Source organism: Aquarana catesbeiana, linkage group LG05 (genome assembly GCF_042186555.1).
Source record: "Aquarana catesbeiana isolate 2022-GZ linkage group LG05, ASM4218655v1, whole genome shotgun sequence".
NCBI lineage: Eukaryota > Metazoa > Chordata > Amphibia > Anura > Ranidae > Aquarana > Aquarana catesbeiana.
Genome location: NC_133328.1, coordinates 647,911,121 through 647,926,184, shown reverse-complemented (window position 1 = coordinate 647,926,184; position 15,064 = coordinate 647,911,121). Strand labels below are relative to the sequence as shown.

The 15,064-nt window shown below is 43.3% G+C and overlaps 1 protein-coding gene across 1 annotated transcript in view; it reads right to left on the bottom strand.

Annotated features, from left to right (window-relative positions):
- Nucleotides 1-15,064, bottom strand: part of MAP4 (microtubule associated protein 4) — a 158,458-nt gene that overhangs the window by 28,250 nt on the left and 115,144 nt on the right. Inside the window, 4 exon segments of the mRNA XM_073632497.1 lie at nucleotides 385-447; nucleotides 881-1,052; nucleotides 3,041-3,232; nucleotides 3,663-3,769. Of these exon segments, the coding sequence (XP_073488598.1) occupies nucleotides 385-447; nucleotides 881-1,052; nucleotides 3,041-3,232; nucleotides 3,663-3,769 (534 nt within the window).

Below are 15,064 nucleotides of genomic sequence, written 5' to 3'. Positions count from 1 at the left end.
GTTCAGAAGGCCGGGAGGCTGGGCTTAAGGTCATGTGACCGCTGTGATTGGCCGTCACGTGATTAGAAAGCTCTATTAACACGTAAATATGCGGCCCCTCGGCGCCAAGGCCGGCCCGCCGAAAGGCTGCATATTTGCATGCAGCCGGCACCAAAGTTAAAATTAAGTCTACTCCATTCAGTATGAGGTGTCAGGTGCATGTGTTGGGATTACAGGCTAATTTCTAGCTAGAATGGGGTTTATGTGGCCCCCTACAGTCTCTATGAGGCCCCCCAGGGTCTCTGGAACTGGCTCCTCAAAACAGTTCAGGTCTCAGAAATCCCGTGAAAGGCTGATCATTGCACGGCGCTTCTATAATAGGAAGTGTTCAGGTTGTGAGCTTACCGGTCGGGGATTTTGTCAGATTGGGTTTCTTTGCATCTGTCGGCTTGATGTCATTTTTAACAGCTGAAAGTGAAGAAGAATTGTGGATGAAAAGGAAAGCAGAGATATGATAGAGGCAGAGAGGAACATCGCATTGTGCATCTTGTGTTACATTTTCTTTTACTGCAGATGCTTCTAGTGTGCTCACTGTACTTTTATAATAGATCAGCCGGCTGATCACAACTGAAAAGTATACAGAACATTCTCCAACATAAAATAAATCCATTAGGCATGGTAGGATCCCCTAATGGGCACAGCAGGTGTACAGACTCAAGAACTCATCAAGTCTAAAAATGAGATTAGTTTTGGGTGGACTGACACTGCAAAAGAGGTCTAGTTATATACAAGTCTACAAGGTACAAGTCTGCTTCAACCACGCAAAATGCACAACCTACCACACATACACACACTTTACACTGGAGGTTAAAATGGAGAAATAGAACAGAAGGGAACCTACCTGATGGCCGTTTCGGGGTGAGGTTGGGTTTTGGAGCGGCCCCTCCAGCTGCGGACGAGGTGCCGAGTTTGGGAGCCGCAAGACTGGCTCTCACAGAGGGGCGAGGGGTGGTGGTCACAGGGGTTGGGGTCTTCCTCTCCGGAGTCTTCACAGGGCTCTTCAGATCCAGGCTCTGTCAAAAGGCAACAAAAGCATTAAAACTAAACCTGTGCAGAGGAAGATCTGTAGGCTGCCACTGCGGACCTGAAAACGCTTGTTACTGCTAGCCTGGCAGTTATGCTACATCATTAGTCCGTCACTGAATTTTAATGCCCAAAAAAAAAAAAAAAAAAAAAATGTACACAACCCAATTTTTTGTAAACTATAGATGTTACAACTAGAAAATGGATACCAAATAAATATGTCACTCTTTAAAATTGCGCACTCCTGCGCAACGGCAACAAAATGACGTAAATTTTACTACCCATAGGCGGCGCTTTAAACGTCTTTAGATGTACAGAAGAGGTCTGGTGCTAGAATTTCACGTTTTTATGATCTAATTGCCGCTCGATTGCCGATTTGCATTCAAAAAAGATATCTTATTATTGTCTCCTGGCATTTTCCATTTTGCTTGTGGGCATGTGAAGCCCACCAGCACCATCTTCCGGGATCGGATGCAGCTGAGCGACCAGCATGCACCGCAGGTATGGCTCGCAGCGCCGTACACTTCTGACGTTGCCATCGCAACGGGCGGCGTTGTCGGAAGTGTCCACCCCGGTGTGATGGCAACTAAGCCCTCGGCGCTGTCCACTGACTCCTGGGAAATGACGACAAGCATCTCCCAGGAGCACAGGCGCCAAGGGAAATGATGTCAGGTGCTGTGGAGAGGAAGTGGCAGAATACAAAGGACCCCATAGCTACACTGCTGCAGGTGCAAGTAAAAAAAAAAAAAAGCCAAATATTTTTCCTGATGCATAATGTTGTTGATTTCTGCAAAGTTTATTTTATGGGTGGAACTCAGCTTTAATTTTTTTTTAATCACTTGTATTGCTGTCACAAGGAATGTAAACAGGAATAGGCATGCGACAGGTCCTCTTTATGGAAAGACATCCCTCCTCTGCCTTTAAAAGCATTTGATCACACCAAGATTTTTAAAAATGGCGCATGTTTCATATATCAGGCGGACAGAGCGGCTCCAGTCCTTGTTCGGTTCTATGATCAGAGCTGGCTTGTGGACTGCATGTCCCCAGAACAGCCCACGGAAGGCCGCCGCTGCTTGTAAAAGTGATCCAGAGGCCAATTGGCCGCTTGGATTGCTTTTACAAGAGAGCTGACTGTCAGCTTCTAAACCCTGCTTGTTGGGGGGGGGGACTTCTTGCCCATCGGCCGGAACTGCATGTCCTGGGCATTGAGCAATAGAAATTTACCATTCTTGTGCATCCAATTGTCCACAACTACATTTTAACAATGTTGAAGCCCTGTGACCCGCATCCCGCTCCGACCTTTCCCATCTACTCCATCCTCACTGTTCGCCCGCAACCTTGCTGGAAAACAAAGGTCTGGGAATCAAGTTAAAGCCTCTTGTGGGAGGAGAAGCCCTCCCCCTGCGCCATATTCGTATCGATCCCACATTGATTTGCAGCATGGTGCTGACATCACCAGCATGAAGAGAAATTAATTGAAGCTTATAATGTGAGGAATAGGACTGCAAATTTTAATTACACCAGATGGCCTCATTCAAATCGGCGCACTGAGCTGCCAGCACAGCTGCGTTCTGGGATTTGGCGGAAAATTTGCGGGGGAGAATGGGACAAAAAAAAGTCACAAAATATGGAAGTGACATACGTCCTGCCGAGAGGTGTAGGTGCACGTTATTCAATTAAACCAACAGGCCTGTGACCAGGGAGACTTAGTCTTTAAAATCAGAGATGAACTCCAGGCATACATAAAAAATCTAAAGTGGTTGTAAACCTCAGAGATGAAATATGAACAAAGCATATCTCTTTAGAGCAGTGGTCTCCAAACTGCGGCCCAGGGGCCAGATGTGGCTCTCTGGTTGCCTAGAATTGGCCCCTGGGGCACTAATTCACCGACACCAATGATGGAGCACTAATACACCCCCCCCCCCACGATACCGGTCATACAATTGGAAAAATTGGGGTATCCGTGTTTAAAACTTACCTTCGGCTTTGCATCTTTTGTCTCTTTAGGTGTTGAAGGTTTTAAAGCGCTCCCCAGAGGGCGTTTCGGGGTGGAGCCAGAAGCCGGAGCCGATGCAGGCTTTTTGGCCTGGGTGGGGGTTGCAGTGAGCGGCTTCTTGGGGCTGGGGGCCACAGAGGGCTTGCCTTTTGGGGTTGCTGCTGCTGCTACCGCCTGTAACAGATACCAATTCAAAATGAGGCTAAGAAACACGAAAACGCATTGAAAATTAAATACTTGGTTATATGATTGGGAAATCAGCTGTTGTGCCGTTCTGTACTGCGCATGTGCACAGCCCGGAGCGGACATTTTTCGACAGAGGGCACTATCCGACAGAACACCGGCCACCGCAATCCTTTGGACACAGCAGCCGTGACGTACCGGTACGTCACTTAGCCTGTAGTTACCGCCCGCAGTATATGTACCGCGGGAAGTCAGCAACTGGTTAAAGAGGAACTTCAGTCCTCCTGCTTGCTCTGTGGCCCCACCCACCACTAGTGCCGCCATTATGGCACTTGCGCAGATGTGCTAAAGAGCTCCCAAGCCCTGGCAGAACCCTTCATGCAAGAAATTTACAATGTATGCACATCTTTATGTGTCTCACCTTAATTTTCTTCTCTGGACTGGCAGGAAGTTCCTTGTTGGGTGGAGCATTGATGTCACTTCCTGCTTTTGCCGCCACTGGCACTGGTTCAGCCGCTGCCGCTTTTCCTAAATTAACGAAAGAAAAGTTTAGCATCTATAAAGTAATTATTACCAAGAAAAGGCAGAAGAAGTCATTAAAACAGGTTATAGTTTTGGATAGGCTGGGTAGGATTAGATGCATCGGAGATTCCTCCTCACTTCCTGTCCAGTCACACGGTTGTCCCAGAGACAGGAAGTGATGGAAAAATCTGAAAAGAAATTACAACTTTTGGAAACAATCATTGCTCCTATAAATCAGATAAAATATCTAGTGGAGGCCCAGAGAACAACAAACAAAGGCTGGGGGGGGGGAAATAACCCCCACAAGCCAGGTAGGACAATGGACCTGTAATGTATTGAAGCTTACCAATCCTTAGACATGCTGGCTGCACCAAGTTTTCCCTTTTCAGGCAAAGCGCATTTTCAACAAATACGGAAAAACACTTTTTGAACCTGACAGAAATGCCTTGCCCTGGCCACTTCCTGTGGTAAGAATTGGAGGCATAAATCAGTGCTCTCCTATGTATATTAAAGTGGTTGTAAACCTCAGACATGAAATATGAACAAAGCATATTCCTCTATAGTGTGTACCGGTCTCACTCCAGAGCACCGAGTGTCGTATCGGTCTGTTGCTTTCTTTCTCTGCTTCTCACAAGTTTTCCCTGACACCAAGAGATAAAACGGTGCCAGGGGAAGGGAGCTCCAGCACACCGCCTGTGATTGACAGCCTCAGCTCTGTGCCTGCGAGAAGCGAGAGTGTTTCCTGTCCCTCCAATCAGCTCTCAGAGCTCTTTTAGGCTCGGTTCACACTGGTACCGGCTGCGGATCGCATAGGAACAATGCGCGTCTCCGTTCCAGGGCCGAATCTTTGCCTTAATTCGGCCCTGAAACGGAGCCAAAGACGCTCCATAGAGTGCCAGTCACAATCTCCTGCTATGCGAATTGGATGCGCATAGGTGTGAACACAGCCTTACAGAGTAACTACAGCTCCCGACCCCTGCTTTCTAAAAGCTCAGACAAGCTGTATAAATTCTGGACTTTGAACGGATGTAGAGAATACTGCAGATAAACAGGTACAACTTATGTAGGGGGCCTAGTCAATAGTTCAGTATAGCTACTAATATTCCCATCCCACATGCAAAAGCATGTAATAGAGATGAACAAAAGGCATGTTCAAAGTCCAGTCTGTGCGACAACCATGGCTCCCCCCCCATGGATACAGTGAAGTGAGTGAGCGTAGCCACCCAGGGGCTGGAAAGTCAGAATCACCAGGGAAAAATAGAGTGTGAAAAAGGAAAAAAAAAACGAATGCAGCAGCAACTACTAAGGTCTGGTAAGCTGAAATAAATTCTTGTTTTGGGGTTTAGATACACTAACTAGTACAACATTTCTAAAACAAATCTACTGGCTACAACGAAACAGACTTCCCTGGAAACCCAAATAAAAAGGAGGGTTCCTATTTGTTCAGCACCCCTTTTGGTTGAGGAGCCCCTGCTGGTGATGTACGATACTGCAGAAAGACCATAAAATACATTTGTTCTCTTTGGGAACAACTGGATTTCTTTAATCATTTTCCAGTTCACAAATGCAGCAAGGTATAGGGGGTCCGGCAGTTTACCGGGAGGGGGGGGGGGGGGTCCCATTGGCAGGTGCAGACCTCAACACAGGGACTACCAACAACAAAACAGTTCCAGTATTCTTAGCAGTAACCTGGCTGCTAAAATGGAGATCACACATTCTCTGTGTCATTGCTCTTTATTTCTGGAATAACAATCATTGGGGGATTTTTGTACATCGGAGCGTCCACTTTAATGGATCACAAAACATGCAAACACAGAAGCTTGGTGAGTGACGGATGCCCCCCCCCCCCCCCCCCCCCCAATCTAACCCAATCCCATCTACAGAACCCACACAGTGCAATTAGTATTGTGTCAGAAACGCACATCAGCAAGTCTTTGATGAGTAATCCTTACCATATGAAGAGTGGAAGAGACAAAATACACACAATCTGGGCCTCGGTGTATATATACAAGATTCTATCTGCATCACCCTTAGATTCACCTTCAAACATTTTAACCACTTGCTGTCCAGGCCAATTTTTAAAACTTTTACACATCAGCACTTTTCCTAGAAAATTGCTTAGAACCAAAACAGAAAACAGAGGCCCTGGGGAATAAAACGGTGGCTGTTGCAACGTTTTATGTCACCCGAAATTGTTTCTCAAATACAAATTATAAAAAAAAAAAAAAAAAAAAAAAAAAAAAATACAATACAATAGAATGAATTTCAGTGCAAAAAAACTAAAACAAAAACCACCCTTTTTTTGTTGGTAAAATATAACGTTGCGTCAAGTAAAAAGATACCAAACATGTCAAGTCCTAAAACGGCGAGGAGACAGACAGGAGGGCAGGGAGCTCTGCCTATGTAAAAACACAGAGCTCCGTCCTGTTAACAGGGAAGTGATGGATTTGGTTTCCCTGCAAAGCACCTCTCTTAGTAAAAGCCACACACAGTACACAAACACTGGCCAGGCACACATTTAACCCTTTGAGCGCCTTGGATGTTTAACCCCTTCCCAGCCAGTGTCATTAGTACAGCGACAGTATAATGTCACTGGTCCGCACAGAGTGTCAGTTTGTTCGCTGCAATATCGCAGTCCCGCTATAAGTCGCTGATCATCGCCATTACTAGTACAAAAAATTAAAAAACTCCAGTATATATCCCATAGTTCGTAGACGCTAGAACTTTTGTACAAACTAATCACTTATTGCAATTTTTATTAACCAAAAACATGTAGAATACATATCGGCCTAAATTTAATTAAAAAAATAAAATTAGATTTTTTTATAGCAAAAAATATATCTGTATATAAAATGCATTAAGATAAAAAAAACTGCCTTTACAACTCCTTTAAATTTGTTATATATATATATATATATATATATATATATATACACACAGTTGTGCTCATAAGTTTACATACCCTGGCAGAATTGATGATTTCTTGGCCATTTTTCAGAGAATATGAATGATAACACAAAAACTTTTCTCTCACTCATGGTTAGTGTTTGGCTGAAGCCATTTATTATCAATCAACTGTGTTTACTCTTTTTAAAATCGTAATGAAAACAAACTACCCAAATGTCCCTGATCAAAAGTTTACATACCCCAGTTCTTAATACTGTGTATTGCCCCCCTTTAACAGTAATGACAGCTTGAAGTCTTTTGTGGTATTTGTGGATGAGGCTCTTTATCTTCTCAGATGGTGGAGCTTCCCATTCCGCTTGGTAAAAAGCCTCCAGTTCCTGTAAATTCTTGGGCTGTCTTCCATGAACGGCACGTTTTGAGATCTCCCCAGAGTGACTCAATGATATCGAGGTCAGGAGACTGAGATGGCCACTCCAGAACCTTCACTTTATTCTTCTGTATCCAATGACAGGTGGACTTGGCCTTGTGTTTTGGATCATTGTCATGTTGGAAGGTCCAAGTACGTCCCATGCAAAGCTTCCTGGCTGATGAATGAAATGTTCCTCCAGTATTTTGTGATAACATTCTGCATTCATCTTACCATCAATTTTGACCAAGTTTCCTTTGCCTATGTAGCTCACACATCCCCAAAACATCAGCGATCCACCTCCATGTTTCACAGTAGGAATGGTGTACCTATCATAGGCCTTGTTGGCTCCTCTCCAAATGTAGTGTTTATGGTTGTGGCCAAAAAGCTAAATTTTGGTCTCCAAATGACTTTGTGCCAGAAGGTTTGAGGCTTGTCTCTGTGCCGTTTGACGTATTGTAAGCGGGATACTTTGTGGAATTTGCGTAGTAATGGATTTCTTCTGGAGACTCGAACATGCAGCCCATCTTTCTTCAAGTGCCTCCTTATTGTGGATCTTGAAACAGCCACACCACATGTTTTCAGAGAGTCCTGTATTTCACCTGAAGTCATTTGTGGGTTTTTCTTTTGCATCCCGAACAATTTTCCTGGAAGCTGTGGCTGAAATTTTAGTTAATCTACCTGACCGTGGTTTGGTTTCAACAGAGCCCCTCATTTTCCACTTCTTGATTAGAGTTTGAACACTGCTGATCGGCATTCTCAATTCCTTCGCTATCTTTTTATATCCCTTTCCTGTTTTATACAGTTCTACCTTTTCCCGCAGATCCTTTGACAATTGTTTTGCTTTCCCCATGACTCAGAATCCAGAAACGTCAGCGCAGCACTGGATGAAAGATGCAAGGGTCTGTCAGGAGTCCAGAAACTTGTTGACCTTTTATACAAACACACTAATTACAAGCAAACAGATCACAGGTGAGAATGGTTACCGTTAAGCGCCATTCAAACCCCTTTGTGTCAAATTGTGTGCACGTTATCAGGCCAAAATCACCAGGGTATGGCTTCAGCCAAACACTAACCATGAGTGAGAGAAAAGTTGTGTTATTCATATTGTCTGAAAAATGGCCAAGAAATCATACATTCTGCCAGGGTATGTAAACTTATGAGAACAACTGTATATAGCTACTACAAGGGGGCCAACAAGCCTCCCTTGTGGTAGCTTTGGCCAGTGACAGCTCCTCCTTATGGAGACATCACCTCTGATGTCTCCCCTACCCTCCAAAGCCAACTATCCAAGCACAGAATGTGCTTGGTTAGCTGATTCACTGGCTGTAAAAAAAAGGAGGAGGTGGTGGGCTTAGGGTGCAATAAAAAAAAAAAAAAAAAAAAAAAAAAAAAAAGATAAACCATAGCTGTATAATTTCCAAAAGTGGCAAGATCGAAGACGAATAAGTTACGTTGATGTATAACGTGAATGGTGCTTCTGACAGCCCATAAGGTGGTGGAGTGAGGAAGCCGCACAAAATGAATGAACAGCAAAAAAAAAAATATTACCAGCTATCAGGGGGCCACGATGAGGGCTGTCCGCATGTCTGCTGCCACAACTACTGTACATTAATAGCGCACTACAGGAGAAGTAGACGGGCCCCCGGGCAGCAAACTCAGACCGGAGAGTCGGCACAAAGTTCTGTGTTACTCTGGAAACTGTCTGAGCGTGTTTGCTGGGCTGGCAGAACAGAAATAAAAGCACGGGGTAATGTACCGCATGCATTCCCCAGTGCACTTTACCAGGAGAGAGAGAGAGCGGAGAACGCCAGGGCGGCCTGTCACAAACAATCTCTTCCCCCTCACAGATCGGGTCAGGGAAATGTCAGAGGAGGCTGTACAGGGAAATCTGCACCGAGGAAACTTTTTGCAGCAACCTTCTAGAAGGTATACACTGGGCGATCGATCTGCAGGTCCTGAGGGTGGGGCTCCACTGAGGGCAAACTTCTTATAGAAACCCTATAACCCTAAATAGAATAAAATAAAACCAAATAGAATAAAACCAAATCGATTCTACATTTTTTTTCTGAATGTATATAGTCTTCATTTTAAAAAGATTTAATAACACGATGCACCTTTGAAAAGTACCCGTTGAAGCTTTATTTTTGAAAATGAATAAGCATATACTTAATTTTTTTTTTTTTTTAATACCCGGGGCACTCATGACACCGGTCCAGTACAGTGGCCCCCAAAGTAGGGCCCTGGGGGGCGGGTCACAAATAAGGGGGAGGGGGCTTTGATGGGGACGAAACATATGCGGAGGACTCAAATTGGGAAACTGATGTACAGGGGGGGACGGACATCAAATTCTATTCCATTCTGCAAATACATTTAGAAATAACTTTTTTCAGCCCATGAATATTTATTAATCATACAATGAGGCCCCTCAAAGTGAAAATTTTGAAGACCCCCTGAGCTACAGTGCCTTGAAAAAAAAAAAAAAAAAAAAAAAGTATTCATACCCCTTGAAATTTCCCACATTTTGTCATGTTACAACTAAAAACATAAATGTATTATATTGGGATTTTATGTGATAGACCAACACAAAGTGGCACATAATTGTGAAGTGGAAGGAAAATGATAAATGATTAATTGGTAATATAGTGCATTTTGGATTAATAAAAAAAAAATAAATACAAAAAATCGACTTTTATCGTGTATTTTGTAAACGTCTGGGTACCAAGATAGTCCATTCTCATTTTTTATATGGGGATTCAGTGTGGATGATCCCCAGTGTTTTCACTGAGGATGAGGAGGATGTGGATGAGGAGAATGTGGATGAGGAGAATGTGGATGAGGAGAATGTGGATGAGGAGAATGTGGATGAGGAGAATGTGGATGAGGAGAATGTGGATGAGGAGAATGTGGATGAGGAGAATGTGGATGAGGAGAATGTGGATGAGGAGAATGTGGATGAGGAGAATGTGGATGAGGAGAATGTGGATGAGGAGAATGTGGATGAGGAGAATGTGGATGAGGAGAATGTGGATGAGGAGAATGTGGATGAGGAGAATGTGGATGAGGAGAATGTGGATGAGGAGAATGTGGATGAGGAGAATGTGGATGAGGAGAATGTGGATGAGGAGAATGTGGATGAGGAGAATGTGGATGAGGAGAATGTGGATGAGGAGAATGTGGATGAGGAGAATGTGGATGAGGAGAATGTGGATGAGGAGAATGTGGATGAGGAGAATGTGGATGAGGAGAATGTGGATGAGGAGAATGTGGATGAGGAGAATGTGGATGAGGAGAATGTGGATGAGGAGAATGTGGATGAGGAGAATGTGGATGAGGAGAATGTGGATGAGGAGAATGTGGATGAGGAGAATGTGGATGAGGAGAATGTGGATGAGGAGAATGTGGATGAGGAGAATGTGGATGAGGAGAATGTGGATGAGGAGAATGTGGATGGTCCCCCCCCCCCCCCACCAAAACCTATGCACTAGAGGCCTATCCTTTATTATAGGAATTTTTCCAGGTTGTAAATCTTCTGAAAGGTCTGCTTTAACCATAACAGTGTCACTTAGCCATGCCGCTGATTATATTTCAGTTAGGTAAAGGGCTCCTCTACATGCTCAGAAGACCGATCGGCAGAAGGTCAGACACTTGGCAGACCTCATCTCAAAATTCCCAGGACTAGGCCTCCTCCTCAGGATATATTAAACTAATAACAGGATGGAAAATATTACTTCATCATAGGCAAGACTGCATATTTAGAACAATTGAAAGCTAAACTCCAGGAATTCAGCGAATCTGTAAATGTGCTGGCATACATAATAGGAGTCAAGTCCAGCGAGGTGCATGCCACTTCCTGGACTAGTCTTTTTAAAAATTTACAGACAATTTTATGGAGCTCCGAGTCATCACTTTACTCCCGCAGCCTTCAAATTTTGTGAATGGGTGCACAGAACACAAACTGCTTTGTGATAGGGGAGGGCACAGCGGCTGCATGCAACTCTGCAGCTGCTGGAAACCTATATAGAGCTTCGGGTCTCTACTCAAGTTTGTGTCCGATGGACCCATTTGTGGTTGCATGCTGGGTGAAGAGCCCATCCTGATTCTTAACCAGTTCCTGCCCAGGGTACGTCATATAACGTCATGGACTTTGAGTAGCGATATCTGTATGATGGGTGCAGCTGCAGGCATCATCCAGATATTTTTAAGCCAGCGATTCTCTGCACCGTAAGAACAATCATAGTGGCAGTTCAGCCGCTTGATCGTTCTTACAGGCAGCAGGAGGGAACATCCCCCCCATACCCCCTCCCGCCAACCCTCTGGTGCTTCTCCCGGCTCACCCGTGTGATCAGTGAGTCGGAGAATAAAGTGGATGCCGCTGGAAGTTTACCATAGAGATTTCTGGTGACCAGATGTCCCCAGTCATCTCTATGACCCTTGGAGGGCCGGGAGCAACGTTATGACGTCATGTCCGGGCCAGAAGTAAACAAAGCCAGGGACTCGGCTGGAAAGGCCGAGAGTTTTTTTTTTTTTGATCTCAGCCTTTCCAGACAGCAGGAGAGAGAAATGTGGGGTCTTGCTGACCCCACATCTCTCTATAAAGAGGACCTGTCATGTACTATTCCCATTACAAGGGATGTTTATATTCCTCGTAAAAGGAATGAAAGTGATCAAAATTTTTTTTTAAAGAGAAGGTGTAAAAAAAAAAAAATTATATAATATATATATATATATATATATATATATATATATATATATATATATATATATATATATATATAAAAACATTTAATGCGCACCCGTCCGCTCACGTGCAGAAGCGAACGCATACGCAAGTCGCACCCACATATGTAAACGGCGTTCAAATCACACGTTAAGTATTGCAGCGTGCGTTAAAGCAAAGGTAACAATTCTAGCCCAAGACCTCCTCTAACTCTAAACATTTAGCCTGTAAAAAAACTTTTAAAGTGTATGGAGATTTTTAAGTACCAAAGTTTGGCGCCATTCCACGAGTGTGCGCAATTTTAAAGCACGTGTTCGGTATCAATTTACTCAGCATAACATTTTTCACATTATAAAAAAAAATTGGGCTAACTTTGCGGATTTTTTTTTAATTCATGAAACAGTTTTTTGTTTTTTTAAAACGCGTTTGAAAAATCATTGCGCAAATATTGTGCGACATAAAAAGTTGCAACAACTGCCATTTTATTTCCTAGGGTCTCTGCTTAAAAAACATATATAATGTTTGGGGGTTCTGAGTAATTTTCTAGAAAAGAAAAAAAAATGATGATTTTTTACACGTAGGAGCAAAGTGCCAGAATTGGCCCGAATGGTAAGTGGTTAGTTTACAATTAACATTTTATGGAGCACTGGAAGCATAGCTATATTTCCAGCGCTTTAACCCTGGACCTACTGAATTCAGCTCCAGCAGCTGCAGACTATGATCAGAGGGATACATCCCAAATTCCGCACACCATACAGACCCATCCGTCACAAAGTAATAGCAGCCTCAGCTTAACGCAGTCTAAGCCAAACTGAAACGTTTCGCCTTGCCAACGATCGACTACATGGCTAAGCCCCGGGATGCGGCTTACACAGGGTGGAGCTGAGGCTGCTATTACTTTTGTGACAGACGGGTCTGTATGGTGTGCGGCATTTGGAACATCCAGTCTGCAGCTGCTAGAGCTGAAACCAGAAGCTCCAGAGTTGGAACGCTGGAATTATAACTATGGTCCCAGTGTTCCGTAAAATGTAAATTAAAGTGATATTACAGGTTTTTTTTTTTTTTAAACAAGCATGTCACACTCACCTGCTCCGTTTAGTGGTTTTGCACAGAGGAGCCCCGATCCTCCTCTTCTTGGGTCCCCCACCGGCGCTCCTGGCCCCTCCCTCTTGTTGCAAGCAATACGGCACCCAAGCAGGCTTGTATTCCGAGTCGTGGCTCTGAATGTCCAATCACCCACAGCGCCTCATCCCCAGCCTCTCTCTCCTTATGGGCTCACTGGCTGTGACCGACAGCAAATGGGGAGGGAGAGTTCCTGGAGAGCCTAGGCTCTCGTGCACGTGGCTGGATCGAGATGGGGCTCAGGCAAGTATTAGGGGAGGCTGCTGCACAGAGAAGGTTTTTTTTTTTACCTTCACGCATAGAATGCATAAAAGGTAAAAAAGCTTGAGCCTTTACAACCACTTTAAAGTGATAAGTCAATGAGGTGGCATGCACCTGGTTAGACCCAACCCCCTAGTAATCCAGAACAATTTTCCTGCAAGAAGCTGAATTCCTGGAGTTCAACTTTAAGACTGACTATTCAGAAGCTTCAACCCATAAATCCTTGGGATTGTTGTAGAATTGTCTATCGATTACATCATACAGCAAACATCAATACAAAATATAATGGGAGTTCATGTAAAAAGAGAGCACTATAAACAGAAGGGACTTGGACCTGAGGGGTGACATCACCCATTTTCACAAAGACTCAAGGCTTCATTAATTCTGTATTTTTCTCGGGTGTCATCAAATGCGGTAAATTGCCTCCAGGACGAGTTCCAGCCGTCCTGATATCCAACACCATGCAACTATCTCAGCATTTCCCACAGGGTGTTCATGGAGCCAGGTGAGGCTGAACACCAATCACAGAACGGCTGCGGCTATCTCTATACAAGAAAAGCTGGTCGCTCACATTGGAGTTTAATTCTGCCGATAAGTTGCATCATTTCCATATGAATCGGATATCTCCGGAATAAAACACTAACATGGAAAGTGTCTATTATAGGCCGGAATACATTATCCCTGGAATCCAACATTCTCTCAGACTACAGAATGACAAAATCAGAACCGCGCCGTCTCATCTCCATGGAATCATTACTCATTCATGAACCATCAATTTTTCAATCAGCTGTGAGATTCATTAATCAGAATCAGTGGAGACTCGGCACACAACACGCTACCCGTTCCCAGGTTATTACATATTTACAGGGTGGCTGGTGACACGCTGCGCCGTCATTTACAGCCGCCGTTCAATCAACAGAACTTCCACACAAAAAAAAAAAAAAAAAAAAGGAAACATGTCAGTGAGAACCAAGAACAGCCATTGGCTAAACAGTCACACTGGCCAGAGGGACTACAAGTTCCAGCAGGAGATCCCAACCAGCAGCCTGAGTTAGACATAAAGGCTCTCACTAAATATGAACATTAGGAGTCTTACAAATGGTAAATTTACACCATGTTAAATCTCTCTCTCTATATATATATATATATATATATATATATATATATATATATATATATATATATATATATAAAAATAGATCTCCGTTTATTCATATATTGGCTATAGATTTTCTCCTTTTATTTATATACTTATATATGAATGAATAAAAAGGAGAAAATCTATAGCCAATATATGAATAAAAGGAGAAATATGATATATATATATATATATATATATATATATATATATATATATATATATATATATATATATATATATATATATATATATATACACACACATACACACACACACACACACACTTTTATATACTATATTATCTATTTATATAGTCCCAAAATCTTACAAAGCACGTTACAAACAAAAAGAAAGCTCACATGCTCCAGAGCACCCTCCGATCTAGAACTTTTTTCTAATCGTATTTTAACATGGAACAGAGATGTATAATCCGAGGACATTTGGGCAATGTGCGGCCCAATTATAATCCCATCAGTAAAAAATTTTCAGCCAATTTTGCCGCATACAGCATTGATGTGATATTACACCATCAGAGTTATAAACTTTCTGTAGCCGATTTAGGCCTCATACAGGCAGCACGTTTCTTTACCCTAGCGCCCAAGGAATACAATCCTCTCCATTAGCATCCATTACCGCGCAAACAATCCTAAACGCGTCAGTTAGTCTTCATGTATACTAGTAGCAGCAGCTTTTATTGCCAAAAGCTCCTCAACTCCATAAAAGCCTATGAGGTTAATTTACTAA